The following is a 20,659-nucleotide window of genomic DNA, read 5'->3' as shown; positions in this document are numbered from 1 at the left end:
GAAGAGATGGTGTTTCTAAAGGCTGGAGTAGATTTGGGAGCATCCAAATCAGGCCAGAGGGCCTGGTGGCTCAGGGAGGGGGACGGTATTGGGGTCAGCATGCAGGCATGCGAGGCGGGGCAGGGGGAGGGCTGGAGGGGAGCAAGAACAGCGTCCCCTGTGCAAAGATGGGGAGGTCTTTTCTCTCCTACCCACTAATGAGGGAGGGGTGCTTTATTTTTAGAGGCTTTAGGGAAAAATGGTATTGGAGGAGGGAGCACAAAGAAATAAAATGGGAAGGGAAGGGAAGGAGGAAGATTTGCAGGTACAATCAAAAAGCACAGGCACGTCTGTAGGTTACAGCAAAAGACTCGGCAGAGCAGAGCAACAGTTCCAGGGGAGTCACTCCTTCCCCAGCCCCCTTGGATTGAGGTGGAGGTGGTTTCCCTTGCCTGTACATCCTGCTTCTTTGACACTCTTCCCAGACCTGCTTTTGGTGAGGCGGGAGAGGAGCCGTGCCCAGTCCCTGGCCCCCAGGCACAGTGCCTCTAGGAGGAAGGATGAAGGAAATGGGCTTCTAGGGAGTCCTGAGAGTCCCCGTCCCCAGCTGAGCTGGTTTGAGGAGGAGAGGAGGGCTTTGCCATTTCATCCTGCAGGAGGAGGAAAAGAAAGCCAGTTTCACTCCTTACGTCCTGTTGAACCCTCCTCCATTCCCCTGCTACTAGAGGGCAAAGCCTCTTGCTGACACCATCTTTGTAGAGCAGGAATGGAGCAGGACTGTCCCTGGAAAGAAACACTGCTTCTGAGACGACCAGCGTGTCTGGCTCTTGCACAGGGGTGCAACCAAGCGGAGAAGGGTCCTGCCCTATATGGCTGCGCTTTGCCTTACGCTCAGATGGGGAGGAGGTCTTGGTGTGCAGAGAATTGGTTGAGGCCAGACTGAGCTCTCTGAAAACTGGTCTTACTGTACTTTATTAGACTATACCTTAGTGTGTCTTCTGCAGCATCTGAGATCCTGGCTGTCTTTAAAGTCTCGCCTAGGTGGCAGTAGTGACTCTTAGATAGAGCTCGTGTGGACATCATTCCACGTTCCTCATGATTTTGCTTCAAGTAAAGACACAGCTGTGGAAGCATACTCCTTATTCCAGGATAGAAGTAAGCTTTATGTGTGAAGACCGTCCCTAAAGGGAAATAGTTCTGCAGTAGCCACCTGGACAATTGTCCCCAGCACAGACGTCTCTCGGAGCACAAGAAATGGGATATGCCTTGCAGCAGTGAGGAGCTCCATCGCCCAGGCAGCCACCCTGCTCCATGTTGCTCCATGCAACACTGGCTGCAGTGGCAGACACTTGGAGCAGATCCAAAACCCATAGGCGCTTGCCCTGAGCATCCATCCTATTCCCCGTAGCACACTTAGGAGTCAGGAGGATGGGACACAGGTTGTGGTTGTGCAAACATCTCATCTGGACCACACCGAGGTTAGCAGTCCTTCCCCTTCTCCCAGCATGACTCTTCTCCAGCTGCCCCACAACCACAGGGATGGCGTAGAAAAACGTAGAGCTGCAGGCCCTGAGAGGGAAGGGGGAGCAGTTGTTCTCCATTGTATATAGGCACCGTTTCTACCTGCTCCATCCAGCAGGCTTGTGCTGCCGGTGGCTGTCCCCATGGCTTGTCCTCCCCGTGACTTGACCCCCCTTGCTGGTAGGTTAACCACTGGTGAGGATGAGAGAAGGGGATCAGCTAGCCCCGTGGGTGCACGGGAGGGACTGAGTGCACATCTCTTGGTCTGTTGCTGCAAGCGAAAGCAATACTGTAAATAGGAGGGGTATTTTTTGAGGGAAGCCTCTCGGGCTTCTTTTTCTGTGGGCTCAGCCTAATATTTAGGCTTGGGAGGGGGTTACTTTATTGAGAGAGGTTTGTTATGACTGTGGCTGTTGGGGGAGCTCCCTCCAATCCGTTTCTCCTACCGGGGGAAAAGAAAGAATGAATGATGAGGTGGTAGAGGAGAAAAATTAGTAGTCACCCAGACTCATCTGTGTCATCCTTTGTGCTTTCGTTTTGGGTATGTGCAGGAAACCAAGAGGAGAAGATGGCTATAAATAACAGCACAAAAGTGCGTTGTACTTTTTGGGAGAAACTGCCCGTTGTCTGTCCCCTCTCCTTGGTGAGGAGGTGAGGGAACAGGCACATGAGGAGAGGTACGGACCATATGTGGGGGTTCTAGCTGGGGCTCTGTTTTACAGTGCAGCACCGGAGCATCTTACATGCCCCTTCTTCCATCAGAGTTACGTAGACGGCTAAACACCATTTGGGGCTGACTAATGAGCAAGCTTTTCTTTGTGCTCTTTGGCTTGCTTCCCTTGTGTAACCAGCTGATGGGCTCCAGTGGGCTTGAGGTAGGAATGAGCCTCCCTCTCAGAGCTGGTGCTTCAGTGAGACATGAGCCAAGCAGCTTCATCCTGGGTTACTGCCCATCTCTCTGTCCTCCTCCTTGCTTTGTGTCGTAGGAAAGGCATTGGTGTGGCAGGGGACACTACAACAGTAGATACTTGGGCAACTTGCTTTTTCTCGTGGGAGAAGACATACTCTCCTTGGGTTGACATGCTTTCAGCCTTTGCAGTGGGGGGTTGGTGGTGGCAGACCTGGGGGTGGGACTCTCCTTGTTTGCATGTAGCTCTTTAAAATGCAATTTCCAGTGGCATTTGACTGGTTCTGCAGCTGATGAGAGATACAGTCCTACTCAAAGGGTTGGTTATCTTATCACCTATTGCTGGTGATCATAGGCTAGACCTGAGCAGCTGGCTGGAACATGTCCCTTTTAGATCCTAAACCTGGGTGAGATCAGCCCCACTCTAGGGATTAGGAGACCAGAGGGAAGGCTGTATAAGCAAAACGATAAGGCGGCTTTCTTCCCCCTCTGCCATTTGTCCGGATTACAAAGGATTACGCATCCCCTGTTGGGAGCAATGGCCCCTTGATGTCTTCTTATCTTATGAAGCCTCCAAGTAAGGGACTGTTCTGTGGATGTAGGGGCTGTGAAAGGCAAAGGGGTGATAAAACTTTGCCTCAGTTCTACCTGTGGCTTCAGTCTCTTGATGTGTCCCCATCCCGGCTCACCCACATCCCCACCATGCTGTTCATTGCCTCATCACACACGCTTCCCGTCTACGCAGTTCCCTCAGGGGAGGAGGTGTCTTTGTCCCTGCACCCTTGCAAGCACTTGGGAGGACCTGGGAAGGCAGTGTTGCTGGGTGGTTCCCACAGGAGTCTCGGCTCCGGTCCCCAGAGCAGGTACAAGGCAAGGAGCCCAGTGAGGCCACCTCATGCAGCAAGTCCAAACCATCCATCCAGACAACTCCCTGCTGCCTGCGTGGCATCTGTAACACCACCTGGGCTGCCCTGCCCCTTCCCCTGCTGCATTACTGCCTGTGTATAGTATATATATTATATATATATATTTAAAAAGATGTATAATATAAAGCTATACATATATACGTATATACGATGACTCATGGATGGCCTGCCGCATACAGGATCCCCTGAGTGGTCTTGTCTAAGCCCGAGTGTCCCTTTTACCCCTCCTCCCTCTCTGCCCCTTGCCCTCGTCCGTTCCGAAATCCAACTACAGCAAACCTCGACACCTGTGTTTACAATGTCCTATATATTTGTGGTTAACAAAGTGAAGGTGGTAACTACTGGTGTCTCAATAAAGTTATGATGTTCAAAATAACCAAACTATATGAAAAAAAAAATGGTCTGGATTTTCTTATTTGGGGAGGAGATTTTTTTTAGCTGGGTTTGCTACGAGAGCACGGTTCCTGTGCTGCTGCACAGCCGGCCAGAGAGTTTAGTGACAATCAGTGGCTTGAATGGAGGAAAGATATCTAAAGATCTACCCTTATTGAGATCCATATTTCAGGAGGAGCTAACGGTTGCTTGTTTTTCTTGGCTTAAGTTTCAGATCACACACATTGTCAAGTGTCTCTTACCTCATCAGTACGAAAACATGAGAAGGAGCTTGATGTGCCATATTAGAAGTGGACTCTCATTGTGAGAGGGATGAGGCTATAGGAGGTGTGGATGGGGAACATATAGGAATATAGGATACAAACCTGTATGATAATAAACATGTGTGTTTCCACACCTGAGGAAGCAGATCTGATTATTCTTTTGATGTGTCTTTACCTCTATTCATCTATGTGTGACCATTGCTCAGGTGTCTAGCATAGTACACATTTTCAAAACATAATCAAACACTGGGAAACAAGAGCTCTTGGCACTGCTGGCAGTGGGTGTCAGTAATTGACGTCCCACCTTTAAAAAGGATCTTATTTCAATGGGCTTTGCAATAAAAAATGGGCTTTGCAATTAAAAATAAAATTCAAAATCCTATTGCTTGCCAAACCTTAGGTAAAGCTTCCTTCTCATCCCCTTTTAATGAGCCTGTCACCTGAGCACCTGAGTATCACATTTCCCAACCTTTGTGCAGTTTGAGGAGGGTAAACGGAGGCACGGGATGGTGAACCGGCTCTGTCCAGTCCTCCAAACCGTCTCCCCTCTTGGGGACACAACTGAGCACAAACACGCTGTAGCTTCACATCAGACTATATGCAAAAGTATTGATAGACCCATCTGTTTCTTGATTAATCTTTGTTTGGATAAAGACCCGTCCTACAGTCCCAGCTTTTGAGGTGGAAGTGTTGTGGAGATATGCCCACAGAGAGGCAAAAGTCTGTGTTGGCAACAGGTGGAGTTAAAAACTGGTGAGACAACATGCTGCCAAAAGCAAGGATTTAAGATGAATAAGACTTCAACATTATTTGTTTGTGTCGTCTAATCATTTGAAATCTCTTTAATTTTGCTTTCTGGTATTCCAAGCTCTTGTGAGTCATGTTTTGAAGCTTCTCCCTGCAGCACCTCTCCTGACATCGAGAAACATAATTCTATTATAAAGTTGTTTTCTTGAAGTTCACATAATCCCAGGACTGGAGGAGATGAGACTTTGTTTAGTGTATCATAGAATTCAATAAAACCATATGCTTTGGCACAACTGAAACAACCCCATTTCCTTCCTTCAAAAGCCCAACTGGCCTAAAGCTCTGTGCAAACTCTCTTTTGCAGTGATATTTGGCTCTCTCTCAGGTGGATCAGCACACCCTCACCATTCTCCGTTCCCCTGGCAGCAGCTCTCCATGTTGGCTCTCCAACACTCCGGAGGGTGCTGGGGAAAGGAAGCTGCTGTCTCCTTCTCTCTGTAGCTCTCCTTCTTTCCTTAATGCTTATTCTCTCTACTGCTCCATCTCTATATTTATTTGCCTTTCCAGCCCACCTGGAAACAGTGGCGTGCACAGGAGCGAGGAACATTAAGGCATCTGTGCCTGTGGGAAGCATCAGGCAGAGGCTGGTAGAGGTAGCTGGGAGAGCTTGGGCTGGAGCTGTGTTTGCAATGCCACCCCTTCCCTTCCACCATCCCTTTCTGTAAAAGTCTGCCATAGGAACAAAGCAAGCCAGAGACCCTTCCTTTTTCCGTATCACCTCCTGCAAGCCTTGCCAAAAATTATGGCTTTCACTTCCAGCCCCAGCCTCCGTTATCATCAAAACAAGGCAGAAAAAAAAAGCTCCCTAAACATATCTCACATGTGACTGGTAGAGAGAAACTAAATGATGTGATGGCTTCTGCCAGTGATCCTGTAATTGCTTCCCACTGTGTGTGGTTCCTGAGAGCCTACAGGAGTGCTGCGCTGGGGCTGCCCTATGCTTCCTGCTCCCCACAGTACGTTGTTCAATCATGTCGTTCACCTTTTATCCAGCAGCCCGGCAGTGACCATGCTTCTTCCTCTTCTACCAAGAAAACATTAGCAAAACCAGGAAGGCAGCAGTACAGCTTGGCACCAGAAATACCGTGTGTATAATCCCTAGCACTGGGGACAGAGAGGCAATGAGAAACAATAATTATAAAAAAGATGGGAGGAGTAGGGGAGAGAGGAATGAGAAATGTGAGAGTTTAACAAGAGGGTGCTGTGAATCTGGTAGGCACTGAATCATATAATTCATTTATTGGTACATGGATGATGAGGTTCAGTGATCGATATCCTGCATTTTTGGGGAGATTCTGGCTGCATGAGAATATAGCATGGTAATTTCTGAGAGGATTTACAGGAGGCAAGAAGCATAAATAAAACAAAAGATAAAAGAAACTTGATCAATACAGCCAACAAAAACTCTGTTGGTGCAGTATTTCATCTTGCAAGTGCTGCATAAACCTCTTGGTCTCTGTGAGCAGATACTCATGCAGCAGCACACCAGCTTTGGCAGCACGTTCCTTTGGAGGACTGTGAAATGCTGGGCAAATACGCCTTTAGCAGTGCAAGCAGCCTTGTTTGGTAAATCTTACTTACTAGTCACTTTTTGCAGGCCAAGTAGTTCATTGCCTTATTCAAGGTTAGAGCCGAAGCTCAGTGACAGAACCACAGGAATATCCAGGCAGAATCTGGCACAAGTATTTTCACCAAGAAAAAAATGTTTTGCACTAGATCTGTGTTCCGGCTCAAACAGGCAGGAAAAAAATAAACCAGAATGACAAAGATTAGTGACTAAGACCTGAAGCCAAACATTTAAATTAGGAACAGGGCACATTTTTAACTGCAAGAGGTGACTAGTCATTGTACAAACAAGGAAAGTGGCAGCTTTTCTATCTTGTATCTTTAGGAAGAGATCGCATTCTGCCCTATCGCACCCACACACAGACTCTGCTCTTGTTAGTCTCAAAAAGACTCACTTACGGATATAAGAAGACAGAAATTACTCCTAAATTCCCAGTCCTGCAATGTGATACACGCTGGCAGTCTCTGAGCACACCCAAAGCCTTGCTGATTTCAGTGTTGCTCTGACCAAGGACAGGGTCTGCCTGCACTCATCAAGGTGCAAGACTGCAACCTTGAATGTCATTAAATAAGCATAAGCTTCTGCTGCATTGCTGAAAAAGTGACATCACGTTTTAAAGCAGGGAAACTCGACTGTTGCTTTTTAATGACACGGACAATGCTGTTGTACCTGAATTTCTGCAGCACCAGGAATTTGTCTTGATACTGGTAAGAAAATAAATCTTAATCAGTACTAAATCTGTCCATCCTACTTTTAATTTTAATGCAGACTTGAGACTCATTCCTATAATTATTTGTACCCACTTACAGCTTTACCTACAGGAATACTCCAAGTGGCATCAGTGAGATCAAGCTTATACAGAAAGCTAAACATGTGGAAACTTGTTTGTAGACTGAGCTTCTAAGTTTAGCATTTTCTTCTATCTCTGGCCAATATAACCTTTAAAAAAGTAACTCTGCCTGTGTACTTAAGTCTGCTTGAATGGCTGAATATTTGTGAGCCTTGCGTGAAGGGGAAGGATCTGTAATCTTTGCATATTTGGAAGAAAGAGATATAACAAAACAATAGACAAAGGATTTGCAGGAAAGGGAGCTGGAATCCTCTGGCAGGATTCCCTGCAGCAAAAAACATCATTCCATAGAATGAGGTTAATTAACTGGCAATTACTTCTGAAGTGCATCTGAATCTAATATATTTGCCACAAAGATGTCATAAAAAGAGTACCAAGCTACTGCTGGAAGTCAGCTACTTAAAGAGTATCAAGCTACTTAGCGCTCCCACCTTCACCACAATTGCACTGTTACACGCGACTGAAACTGCACGTGTCTCATGTTGAAGCCCCTTCAGCCTCAATTCTCACAGAGAAACGTACTCTTTCCCAAGCCCCCGCCGCTGCAGCCCGTCTGCCGGCCATCGCTTACTTCAAGATATGCCACTCACGCACCTTGAGAGCTCTTCCACTGAGTTACAATGTTAAGAAAGCAATGGGAATGATTCTTGTGTCTTCCCTCCTGCTCCAGCTGAGCTGATTCAATGGAAACTGTCCCTTCTGAACAGCCTGCCTCAGCCTAGAAAGGATCTTAAAGGAGAGCAAAATCAGTGATCTCTGGTGTTGTCTGTATCATTCAGGCAGGCACACAGCGATTTTACTATCGTGCCTGACTCGAGGCTACCAAGGACTGCTCCAAACTGTGGTGGGTATTAAGAACCACCTATCAGCTCTTCTAGACACCTTCCCATTGCTGGCCTGAGAGCATGGTCCCAACTACATCCCAGCAAAAGAGGGTGGGAAAGGGCTGTGGGCTGCCTCGGCAGGAGACAAGACTCCAAGATGAGACAAATGGACACCTCTCGCGGTGTCTACGGAGCAGCAGTGAGCTGCTATCTTGGGCTTATCTGGTCTTGGTCTTCCCTAGGGGTTGCACAGAGCACGACACGGTGCTAAGGAAAACATTTCAGCAGCAGGCTCCCTTAGGGCTCTCCGGCACCCATGGTGACCCCACTTCACAGCTTCCTCACAACCCCGCCCCTCTTCCCTCCCTCCCCACCCACGCTTGCCGTGGTGGACCAAAAGGTGCTTCTTTCTCTCACAACTGAAGTCCTCAAGGTTAAGAACTGGCTATGCCTCCGTTCCCCCTCGACGAGAGGAAGGGGTAATGACACGGAAATTTTTAAATATTTCACTTCTGTGGGATTTCTCTCCTTGGAGAGGCGAGCTGTCCGCGGCCTCTCCTCCAGCCCCCCGAGGCAGCACGGCGGGCTCCCCTCTAACACAGGCTCCGCGAAGGGGCTTCTCCAAGGGGTCACTTCGGGAGCCCCGCAGGGTTTCGCAGCACCGCTCAGGCCACGTTCTCCAGCGCCCTCGAAGCCCACACGCCGCTCCGACTTTTCGGCTGGAAAACCGCGCTGCGGGTGGCGGCGCGGAACGCGGAGCCGCGCCGCGCGAGGGACGGAGCCTGAGGGATTGCACGCGCGCGCCTGCGCACGCGCGCACCCCGCCGCTCTCGCCCATTGGGCGAGGGGGGGAAGGGGTGTGGCCGTCAGCGGGTGGGCGGAGCCGGTCGCAGCCGGCGCGGGGAAGGCGGGTTCCTGGGGAGCGGCCGCTCTATCCGGTGGACTCGGCTGCTCTGGAGGAGAAGAGAGGGCGGGCGGGCGGCGAAGGGAAGGAGGTCGCTTCTGCTCCAAGATGGCGGCGCAGAGGAGGAGTCTGCTGCAGAGTGTGAGTGGCACCTTCCCCCTCTCCGTGCACCCGCACCCCCCAGGTGGGTGCGAGGGGGAGCCCGGGCCTCCTCCTCATCCACTCTCCGCGGTGCCGTGCGGGAAGGGGGAGGCCCGGCGAGGGCGGGGAGCGTCCCCCCTCAGCGGGGAGGTGGGTTGTGGCCCCCACCCCCTGTGCCGCCTGAAGGCAGAGGGTCCCAGCTTGGGGGGCTCGTCGGTCCTCGCCCTGGGCTGGCCTGCCACTCGGCACTGCTGTGGGGCTGGGCGGGGTGGCAGGTGGCTGGAGGGGCCGTGCCTGTGCTGTGGGCTTCGAGGTGCTGCGCTGTGCGAGGGGACAGCTGGCGTCTGCAGGCTGTGTGTGTGCGTGCGCGTACAGGCAGTGTGTGCCAGGGAGATGGCCGCTGTAATTGATGTCAGCAACAGGGCCCTAGTCCCCTTGTCCTGGGTGAGCGTACTCCAGCGGGGAGCTGGAGCCTTCCCTCTACTCCCGTGCCATGGATGTGTGAGGGTCTGGTTCACCAAATGAATAGCTAAGCTAGTGCTGTGCTGTATCGAGTGTAAAACTTGGGTGCAAATTTCACTTCTGGTTTCTTGTTAGCAAGAGCTGGAGGCGCAGCCAGAGCAGCTCAGCTTCAGAGGGAAAGGAAGTGGTAAGTGATCCAGTTCTGCAGCAGGGAATGTGAAGTTATTGGCTGGGTGGTGTGCTACCTTGTTAGCAAAGGGAGAAGGGTTGAGAAGAGGATGGGGATGAACTTGTAACCTGTACTGGACCAGGATCCCCTCTTCAGGCTGCTTGGGATTTACACAGTCTCTTTCCTCTTTCTGTCTCGCAGGAACAGCAGCCCAGTTGGACAGATGACTTACCATCCTGCCATCTCTCCGGGGTGGGCTCAGCCCCAAACCGTTCCTATAGTGCAGATGGCAAGGGGACAGAGGGTCACCCCTTGGAAGATAACTGGTTAAAATTCAGGTAAGTGGGTTCCACCTGGGGGACAGACTCCTATGGACAAAAGGGCAGGTAAAAGTTGTGTTTAGTTTGTCACATGGGACTCAGAAGAAGAGGGTGGGGCCCGAGCATGCAGGAGGTGTCTGGAGGAACTTGTTGCATTTGTCTGTGACAGACAGACATCTGTGACCTCTTTGCTTCTGACCAATTTGACAGGAGTGAGAACAACTGCTACCTCTATGGTGTCTTCAATGGCTATGATGGCAACCGAGTCACCAACTTTGTGGGTCAGAGACTCTCTGCAGAATTGCTGCTGGGCCAGCTACATGCAGATCACAGCGATGCTGATGTGCGTCGAGTTCTGATGCAGGTAAAGAAGCTTTGGCTGGGAATGGTTCCTGCTTCTCACACTACCCACCTCCTCTTTTTGCCACCAGGGGAGCAGCATCTGGTTTCTGTGGGGGTTGGAAACACCTGCCAATGGTTGCAATTGCACTCATGCTGAGCAGCTGAAGTACTTTGTTTCACTCCCACCTCATACCCATCTGTCCCTGGCTCTGTCAGCACAGTGCTGGGAGCTCTCCAGGAAGCTGCAGCTAGTCGTCACTGGACATGTAGGAGCAAGTCAGCATGTGAAAGAGTTGACAGTGAAAGGGGGAAGTTAATGTGTGGGGAGATGGATTTGTGAGTGTGCTTTCTTGAGTGATGGGCAAATTCTTAGAATCAACACACAAAATCAGATAGGTCTCTAACATTACTGTGAATGTGATTTTTTTTTTTATGGTTTTGTCTCCTGTTTTGAGTTGTTGCAGATTGTTTTTACAAGCTGTTAACTAGTTGTGCTGAAATAATTGTGTTTCAGTGTGATGTAGTGATCCTTGAATGGCTGCGTGTACAGCAATCATCCGCTCTTATAAGCCAGTCTTAGGGAGGTGGGGATGGGTAGCCTCAAAGGTCTGTAGGCATGGCATAAGAGCTTAGTTTCTCTGTATGGCCTTTTTTAGGCTTTTGATGTGGTGGAAAGAAGTTTCCTGGAGTCCATTGATGATGCCTTGGCAGAGAAGGCCAGCCTGCAGTCCCAGCTACCAGAGGTAATGTAGCCTTAAGAATAGAGGTTGCTGGAGGTCCCACCTTCCAGATTGTTGGATGAGGTTTGGGCATATTAGTCAGTCTGGTCCAAGGGAGGCTGTAACTGAAAATTATTTCTCTGTGGTTCTCTTCTGGGAGCTTGCATGAAGTGAAGCAAGCACCTTGTCCATTTCCCAGAGTTTCCACTGGCCATACTGGCACTGCTTAGACCTGTTGTTGGTTACCTTAGTAAGGAACTGAATGTATCTTTGAGAGGAGTTCAACCTGTACATGTGGCTCTTCTAGGACAAAGCTATATGATGCGGATGAGAGGCAAGGCCTCGAATTTGCTTGGCATCTGGGCAGATGTGGATTCTTTTCTTCAGGCGAACTGACCTGTTGTCTCCAGGACTTTATCAGAGTCGTGTCATTTGTTAGGATTGAACAAATAATTGTATGTTTTGCGCAGTCTTGGCATGAGGCTAAGACATGCCAAGATGAGTCCCCTTCCTATAGAATTTTGATTCCAGCTGTGATTTCTGTGTTGTGGACTCTGTATTTAGGCTTTCCCTTCGTTTTGGGTTCCAGGGTGTCCCTCACCACCAGCTGCCTCCTCAGTACCAGAAGATTGTGGAGAGGTTGAAGGTTGTAGAGCAGGAGATCTCTGGAGGAGCCATGGCTATTGTGGCTGTTGTTCTCAACAACAAGCTCTATATCGCCAATGTGGGTGAGTTGTTTTTTTGTCAGCAGCTCAGTCTAGGTGTTTCCGAGGATGGCTGCAGTTCTAGGAAGTGAAGGAAATTTGAATGTAGGGGGCAGTTTCTTTGGTCTTTGGCCAAGGAGTGATATGCTTGTTACTTATAAAGCACTTGAAATCAGGCTGGCTCTGTATCTCTGCAGATGTTGGCTGATGCAAGGTGTATGACCAAAGAACAGAGGGGAAAATGGGTCGAGAGGCAGTAGTGCAGGTTCAATGAGAAATGGAGACCTTTCTTGTGAGGTACCAGCTCAGGCCTGGATGAAGAGCTGCCTAGCAGGCCTACTATGCTGCTAGCAAGGCTACTTTTTGAAGATCATAATGGGACAGTACATGAGCCTTTCTCTTCTTTTCTGTCTTTATTCCCCTCTCCTGTTCCTTTTCCGTTTGGATATGTTCTCCCTCTTAACGGCAGAGCTATCTGGTGCCTCATCTCGCTGCTCCCACTGCAGGTACCAATCGGGCACTGTTATGCAAGTCCACGGTGGATGGGCTGCAGGTGACTCAGCTCAACGTGGACCATACGACAGAGAATGAGGATGAACTTTTTCGCTTCTCCCAGCTGGGTGAGTGTTGGATTTCATGTTCCTATCTGAGAGCATCGCATGCCTCCGTTTTATCTGGGCCACCCAGAATGACTCAAGCCACTGGAGACAATAAATGACCACAAAAAGAGGCTTACTCTATTTCAAATGACAAGTTTGGTGCCTTCCTTTTTTGCCTATCTAGCCATTGTGAGGCTGCAGAGTAAGTCCATCTCACTGAACCAGCAGAAAGCTATCCTTTTTTTTTCAAGTTTTGAGAGTTAGTTTTGTGTCTGACTGCTGAACTGACATTGATTTGCCCTCCAGCCGTGTGATTGTGGGAGTTGACAGGAAGGCAGGAGTAGAGGCACGCAGCCGGAGGGTAGAAGTGGGATGGACAGTACATGCCTGCTGCTTCGGAGGCAAACCACAGTTATGCTGGGCTAAGTTCTGTGTGATGCCGCACCCTCGGGATGGTGCGTTTCAATATGCCTTTGTACAAACTGCTGCAAAAAAAGCAGCTACACCTCAGACAGAGCCAGGCCAAGCCCTGGCGTTTACTGCTCTCACGTCAGTAACTATTGAACTCTTAATGCTGGCGTCTTGCTTTAGGCAATTTCCTTTTTCCTTTACACTGTTTGACATGTTTTCTTTCTTGCTCCAGAACTAGCCCAGACCACTTGTGTGCTTGCTAGTACTGAATTCTTACTGATACACTAATGTTCTTTACCTTGGTTTAGGTAGATCTAACTTGGCATTCTTACCTAGTGAGGCTGTTGATGTGGTAATTTTCTGCTGCTGGGTCTTGCTTTATTCTATTTTTCTTCCATTTCCTCGTTTACTCATACTCCTGCAGTAGGGGTATGTGCTATGAAACAAGACTGAATACAAGAATCCAGGGAAAGAGGCCCTTTGACTGCCTTTCCGCTGCCAAAACTGGAGAATTCAGCTGCAGTCCATAGCACAACAGGCATGTGCTAGAAATACCGACCTTAACGTGGCGCAGCAGTGGCTTTCCTGCTGGCAGTCCCAGCACAAGAGGGAACCTGTGGAACAAGCCAGTGTGTACAGGCTGTTTTGGGGGCCCAAAGGAGGTTGTTGTAGGGCTAGGTTGAAGAACAGTGACAAGAGGTGGTGGGGCTCATGTTTGTCGTCATTGTGCCTGTGTCACACTTCTCCTGGGGGGAAGCGAGGGAGAGGTCTTTCGCCTTTGTGGCTCTTCACCCAGCACATTGCAGCTTGTTCAGTGCTCCAGGAGAGTTGCTGTGATTTAGACACAACCTCTCTGGCGTGCTGCGAGCGTCCCTGTGTTTGTGTCTGCCGATAGCATGTATCCCCCTGCCAGGAGCTGGCAAATGAGCCAGGCCATGTTGATGAGTCAGCTTTGGTCTGTGGCAGATGGCAGAGTTGTGTCTTACTGCCGGGGTAGGTGTGGAGCCATCTGTGCAGTGAGGCTTGGTTTGACTCAGAAGGAGAGTTTCAGCTGGACCCCTGCCTTCACCTTGTACTGAGGACAGTCATCCCTAGATAAAATCTCAAAATAACATTTTCTGCCTGTTAGCTCTTGGTATAAGCAGGAACAGGGAAGTCCCAGAACAGACCAGGTGAGTGGCTTTACTGCTCTGAGTCCTGCTTCAAATAGTAGCTGCTTCCAGATGGTCCCTCTTAGGACCTTCTTCACGATGGGATTCCTTGCTAGCCTCTGCCAGATTCAAGTTGCTCACTGAAGTGGAGAGATATCCCCTTACATTTTTTTAAATAAATACTTGTTTGGTCATTGTCCTTATTTTCGGAGTAGTCGACGCCAATTTGAGTACTTGAACAAAGTCAGTGCCTCTTACAGATAGTTCTCCTTTTCTCCCTCTGCAATCTAACACAGTAGTGATATTGTCATTTTGAGTTTAGGAGCAGGGATCAATAATAGGCGGAAGAAAAAGCAAAATCCTTCACAAAAGTTTTCCTGTTTCCTGCCTTCTCCCATCACACAGTCCAGAGCTGACAGGCGCAGATGTTCCCCTGCCTTTTCAGCGAATGCCTCTGCACCCAGGATGTGGGCTTTGTCTCGGGGCCAGACATTGCGTTCAGCGTGAATGTTGGGCTGCGTGCATCTCTCTTCTCCTCGTTCCCAGATTACAATGAATGAGAAGGTGTCCCTTGGAACAGAAGAAACTGCTCTTCCTTTTCTCCCTGTTGGGCTCCTAATGCTGCTTTGGCATCTGTTTTGTCCTACAGTTCTCTTTAGATGTGGATATTTCTTTTCTCATTCCTGACAGTGTAACCAGAGGAAGTCCTGCAAGTTTCCCCAAGTCAGTTAAACTTTTTTTATTTTTCAATCTGGCAGGGTTGGATGCAGGGAAAATAAAACAAGTAGGAACTATTCGTGGACAGGAGAGCACTCGGCGCATTGGAGATTACAAAGTGAAATACGGCTATACTGATATCGAACTGCTCAGGTCAGAAAAGCTCAACTTTGTGGTTTTAAGCTCTCCTTTCCTTCATGACCCTGCATTCTCACTTACTATGTCACCATTAAATACTAAGTAACACCTGTCTTTTTCCAGTGCTGCTAAATCTAAGCCCATCATAGCAGAGCCTGAAATCCACGGAGGGCACTTGCTGGATGGGGTGACTGGCTTCTTGGTGCTCATGTCTGAAGGGCTCTACAAAGCACTGGAGGCAGCTCATGGGCCTGGGCAGGCCAACCAGGTGAACCTGCTCGCATGGGAAATGTTCCCTTGGCTATTGACTCTCTCCGGCAGCGTCAGCTGCTCTCACACGGGCTTTCCTGATCTGTCCTTTGTGCGCTGCCTGGCTTGAATGCCTGCGCCACCCCATTCCAGTCTGTAATAATATGGGAGCTGCTTTGCCGAGCCAGTTCTTCCAGGCAGCTGCCTGTCTCTTGGGAGTAGCCCTTTAAAGGGTATGGGATGATTCAAGGCACAGGGGCACGTGTTAGCAACTGAGATTGGCAAACACTGCAGTCAGATGCATTGCCATAAAAACTCTGGGGTCGGATGGCTGGAAAAGATTTCCTCCAAAATCTCCTAAACATCCTTCCTCTTTTTTTTTTTTTTTTTTCCCTTCTTCTTCTTGGCTCAGGAGATTGCAGCCATGATAGCTACAGAGTTTGCCAAGCAGACATCACTGGATGCTGTGGCACAAGCAGTAGTGGACCGGGTTAAGCGGATCCACTGTGACACTTTTGCCAGTGGTGGGGAGCGGTCCAAGTTCTGTCCCCGGCATGAAGACATGACGCTGCTTGTGAGGAATTTTGGGTACCCCCTGGGTGAGATGAGCCAGCCCACGCTGACACCAACGCAAGGTATGTTGGGGAGAGAATGAAACAAAATGGAGAGTGGGAGATAAGATCTCTTGATCAATCCAGCACTGACCTAACATTGGGAGAGGAGATACTCAGTGTAGAAGGAGTTTCCTTCTTAAAGGGATTATTGGCTTCTGAGACGTGAGGAGTCTGTGAGGGTTTGATAGAATACAGTACAGGCATTTAAGAAAGGCACTTTAATATAAGTGCTTGGGTTCTTTGTCCCTTTTCTTGGCCTTTCTTTGCTGCTGCGTATCCACAGTCACTCACATCTCAACTGCGTTTTATAACTCTTCTTTTCTCCCTTCTCAGGAGGCCGTGTCTACCCAGTCTCTGTGCCGTATTCCAGCTCCCAGAGCACAAGCAAGACGAGTGTCACGCTGTCTCTTGTCATGCCTTCCCAGGGCCAGATGGTCAACGGTGCCCACAGCAGCTCAACTCTGGATGAAGCGACCCCCACCCTCACTAAGTAAAAGTCCTGCTGTCTTGCTACCTGCGTTTTTTCCCTATGCCTCACACTGTGTAAAGTGGCTGAAAAGCAGAGACATACCTGTCAGTTACCTGTCAATCATTCCCTTATCTGGAGTGTGGCCCTCCTGACTGCAGTATTGACAGCCAGCATAACGCGTTAGCAGGAAAGCGATTGTGTGAGGAGTGGGAATAAGTGAAGCAAGCAGCTCTGAAGCCAGCTCTGGGAAATGTGCCTTGGGAGCAGCATCTGCTGCTGTTCGTGTAGGGCACCCTGGCAGACAGCAGCCTTTCTCTTTGGATCTTGTGCGCCAAGTGTGTTGGGTGCTGTGCAGGGAGGTGTCCTTAATTTCGATAAGGAAGAGGGGCTATGCAGGTTACCTGCAAGGCTGCTGGAGAGGCTGTGCTGGAGAAGCTGTGCTGCACAAGTTGGCTGGCTCAGAGGCAGAGGCCAGGATAGGAAAAAGTATAAAGGTTAGGACTGGATCCTATTTGGATCCACTTTGCAGGATTGTACTAGTTAGTGCCTCTGGTTTAGGTTTAGCCTTTGGCATGGGGTGGCATGTGTACACACTGCAAAGTGAAGAAGCTGTCTGCTTATTGTGTTCTGGTAGCTCCAGAAACAATGAGGCTGATGCGCTAGAGCTGCTTTGGCTGCAACGCTGGTCACGCAAGAATAGCTTTCCTTGCTGCCAGACTCTTCCTGTAAAGCTCGTACTGTATGGGTAGGCCAGCAGAGTGCATGCCTCTTTTTTTCTTTTTCTTATTTTTTTTTTTCTTCCTTGGCTCTGTTCCTCAGACGCCTGGTTGTACTTAAAGCCTTCCAGTTAGAGGTGCATCAGATATCTTTGGTGTTTATCAATTCCAAGCAGTTCACAACACTTCTTGCTCTGATAGAGCAAGAGACTGCAGCTTCTTTCACCTGTTTGCTAAGGATAGCTTGATCTGTGAAGAAGCTGGCCCTCGTTCTGGTGCTTTTCTTGTTCAAAGCATCAGATGGGAAAAAATAAAAATACTTGTGTTCTTTCTCTCTTTCTCTCCATAGCCAAAGCCCGACTGTGACGCTCCAGTCCACTAATACTCACACGCAGAGTAGCAGCTCAAGTTCAGACGGGGGTCTCTTCCGCTCCCGACCCACCCACTCGCTCCAGCCAGATGAAGATGGGCGCGTGGAACCCTACGTGGATTTTGCAGAGTTTTACCGGCTTTGGAACATGGACCATGGTGAGCAGGGAGCACTGACTGTGTCCTAACGCAGAAATGTGCCTCTTCCAGACACCCTGCACCCGGTTGCGTGAGCAAAGACTGAGGCCAGAATGAGGGCGCTCCACCAAGGGCTGTGTTCTGCCAAGAGTTAACTGCTATCCAGGATGTGCTGAACACTGGGCTGGGGAGCGTGAGCAGCGCTCTCTACACGTGTTGCCTGTGCCATGCACCAAATCCTGACCAACCTCATTCCCTTGGAAGTCCTGTGAATAGGGGAAGGGGTCTTGAATGCAACCCTTGCTGCAGGTTTTTGAAAATAAAGACACAGAGGGGACTCCCTCTGGATAAAGCAAGTGTAGGGGCCTGTACAAAGGCTGTGTGCGCGTGTGTAGGTGTGCGTGTGTGTGCCTGCGTGTGCGTGTGCTGTCATAATGTTTCCACAACTCAATTCATAATGCTGTGATTCCAGTGTTCAACTTCATAGAAGATACCTCTATTTTGCAGAATAAATAACTTATAGCTACACTCATTGGCACCTATGTGGCTTGCTCTCTTCCTTACAATGTCGTGTGTGGGTGTGACAGCTCTTCCTGGTGAAACCCTCTGTTCCTCCAGAATAGGGGGTTGCACCTTGCAGCAGGCGAGCTTCTATTGTAAAAGTGGCCTGAGCCCTTGCAGGTGACTTAAAAGTGTAAGGTCTTTGTCCCATACTTATTTGCTGAGCTTTGACATTGGATTATGGCTTGGAGTTAAACTATAAATTCAGATTATTGGGGTTTTGTAGGCAAAATGCACATTGTTTCCCTTAATTCAGGCTGTCTGCAGAGTTGTACAGGGCAGGTGAAGTTGGTAATGCGGTTTTCCTGTACAGGCTTCTGGCAGTGCACAGCAGGAAGTCACATGTGGGTAGAACCAAAACTATGTGGTGATGCGGCTGCCTTGAAGATGCAGATGTGCACCCTCGTGCCAGAGCAGAGCGGTGGGCAGTGAGGAGAGGAGGGGTCCTGTTGGTCTACTGGCTCTGCACTGGGTCAGCTGAGGCATGGAGCTGATGGAGGCATTGGGATCACAGTGATCTTCCTCTTCAGTTCAGGCTCCTGACGGCAGGCGGCAAGCGAGCCTCTTCCCTGCTCCAGCCTTCTGCTCCAGCCTGCCTCGCTGGCTCCCTGGGGAAGTCTTTCCCCGGCAAACACAGTGAGGCCTTGGGGGTGACTGCTGTGCTGCAGTGCGTGGTTCCTCCGTGAGGAGTTGTGATAAGGCACCAGGCAAAGCCAGAGGAGAGCTAGAGGAGATTACAGAGGAAAGGGCCTGGGTTTCTTCCAGGATATATTTTTGCTTCCAGGCTGGTCACCTTACGAAGGGGAATGTGAAGGGATCAGGATGAAGTAGCAGAGGATGCTACAGTCAAGGCCAGTGTGTAGCCAAGCTCCGGTGTCTGGAGGTTCAAGGCACTTGTGGCGTGCCAGCTTAGAAAGGAGCGGAAGGGGATTTATCCCTTTGGATAAATCAAATAGCACTAAGTGCCCTGAGGCAAGAGCTGAGTTCACTGAGAAATACGTGGGCAGGATCAGCAGTGAGGAACACCCATTTCCTCAGAAGGCACAACAGGCATCCCTCACGTGTAGGTGGGTCTCTCTGCCACTGCCACCTCCCGGTCCCACTGGCACGGCTTTGCCCTAGGGGGTTTCATGTGAATTGTGTGGGGCCCTTGGCTGCGGGGCTGCCTGCAGAAGTTCGTGTTTCCCTGCCCTCCTGTAGTTCCCAGGAAGGCTAGGTGTGCTGAACGTGCTGGCACATGCACCTACCGTCAAGACCCTTCCAACTCTGCCAGGGAAGGGGCGTTCAGTGATGGGGAGGGAAGGGCAGCAGAGTTGTGTGAGGTTTGGTGCTTTGTCCCTGAGGCTGACCCAGGCAGGGGCTAACAGTCCCTCACCCGTGTCCTCTGCCTTTGCCTCTGCCCTGTGAGGAGCAGGGAGTTGAGGAATCTGAGCCTAGCCTGGCCTTGTTGTCCAAGAGCGCTCCGAAATGTGGTTTGATCTGGAGATCCTATCCTTTCCTCCTGGTGGTTGTGTGGCTATTTAATAGGTTGGTGTGATCGTGGTATGGGCTAAAATGGAGTTGAAGAGGTTTTATCCTATTCTGCGTTCCCCAACCTGGCACAAATTTTGAAAGCTGTATAAACAAGTCTTTCTTGCTTATTCTCCCATCCCATTTATCTACGGTATTTGCTAAGTTATACCGAGAGCGGTTCCAATGGGAAATATTCCAGCATGTGGATGCTCCAGATAAAAGTTTAAGGATTGCCAAACACACTTATATAAAGCAGATCATGCAAAACAAACTTATCCTTTGGCATAATTACCAGTTTATGGAGTACAAAAAAATAAAGTGGGTAGGAGCGGGTGGATCGCACTAAACTGTGTCTGTACAGACACTAGAAAAAAGGTGAGGAAAATAAGTTTTCCGTACATGTTGTGTAAGCCATAGCTTAGGAGTCCAGGTCAAAGAAACAGATTGAATGTTGTGTACAGGGGAAGGAGACTCGTGAGCAGACGTCAGTATTTGATATTGACCTTAGTCAATGGAGTGATGGGAGGATGCAGGCTGTAACAGCAGTGGAAAAACTTCCTCTCCCCTGCCCCTTTAAAATGAAGAGTGGAAGGAAAAGGACAGAACCAGAGCGATCTGGAGAAACAAGAGCAGGGGCCTTTTTGCAGTGTAGTGAAATTCAAAACCAGTAGAAACAGTGCTAGGCAGAAAAACAGTGCAGCTATGGCACAAGACTGCTGGAGAAGAGCTGGCAAATGAAGATCTGAATATGCAGAATAAGTCTGCCATAAAGGCATCTAATCTAATTTTTCAAGAGCTATCCCCCTGCGAGACAAGGGTAGAAATGAGAAGCCCTGTACCTGGATCAGGAGCAGCAGGGACCCTCTGCATGTCCCTGAGCCGCAGGTGCTGGCTGAAGGTCATTAGAGGTGCTCAGGCTGTGACTGGTGAGACAGGCTGGGAAAAGGTCCTGGTCCCAGCGCTCACAGGCAGGCAGCCAGGTGAGCGGGCAGCCAAGCTGAAGTGGCATACTGAGGATGTGGCAGGGCCAAAGATGATGCAAAGATGATGCTCTTGGGGAGGAGGACTGAAGCCATATGCATCTTGTTGCACACCAGGGTCATGGGGAAAACCCAGCAAAGACTGGAAAGGGCTTTGTAGACTCCTCACTGCCTCTGAGGACCTCCAGAAAGAGCTGATCAAAAGAGGAGGCCATGTTGGGGCTGGTTTCTTTATGG

The 20,659-nt window shown here is 49.6% G+C and overlaps 1 protein-coding gene across 1 annotated transcript; it reads left to right on the top strand.

Annotated features, from left to right (window-relative positions):
- Positions 1–8,978: 8,978 nt before the first annotated feature.
- Positions 8,979–17,895, top strand: TAB1 (TGF-beta activated kinase 1 (MAP3K7) binding protein 1). Its single transcript, XM_086611064.1, has 11 exons — positions 8,979–9,082; positions 9,915–10,051; positions 10,244–10,397; positions 11,032–11,118; positions 11,684–11,822; positions 12,305–12,418; positions 14,718–14,829; positions 14,938–15,082; positions 15,476–15,698; positions 16,011–16,167; positions 17,212–17,895. The coding sequence occupies exons 1-11, from the start codon at positions 9,050–9,052 to the stop codon at positions 17,417–17,419; spliced, it is 1,509 nt and encodes a 502-aa protein (XP_086467190.1). The 5' UTR covers positions 8,979–9,049; the 3' UTR covers positions 17,420–17,895.
- The last annotated feature ends 2,764 nt before the right edge of the window (positions 17,896–20,659 follow it).

The sequence above is a fragment of the Tauraco erythrolophus genome, chromosome 4 (genome assembly GCF_009769465.1).
Source record: "Tauraco erythrolophus isolate bTauEry1 chromosome 4, bTauEry1.pri, whole genome shotgun sequence".
In the NCBI taxonomy this organism is placed as follows: domain Eukaryota; kingdom Metazoa; phylum Chordata; class Aves; order Musophagiformes; family Musophagidae; genus Tauraco; species Tauraco erythrolophus.
The sequence above is the reverse complement of the archived record's forward strand: the minus strand, read 5'-3'. Positions and strand labels throughout refer to the sequence as shown.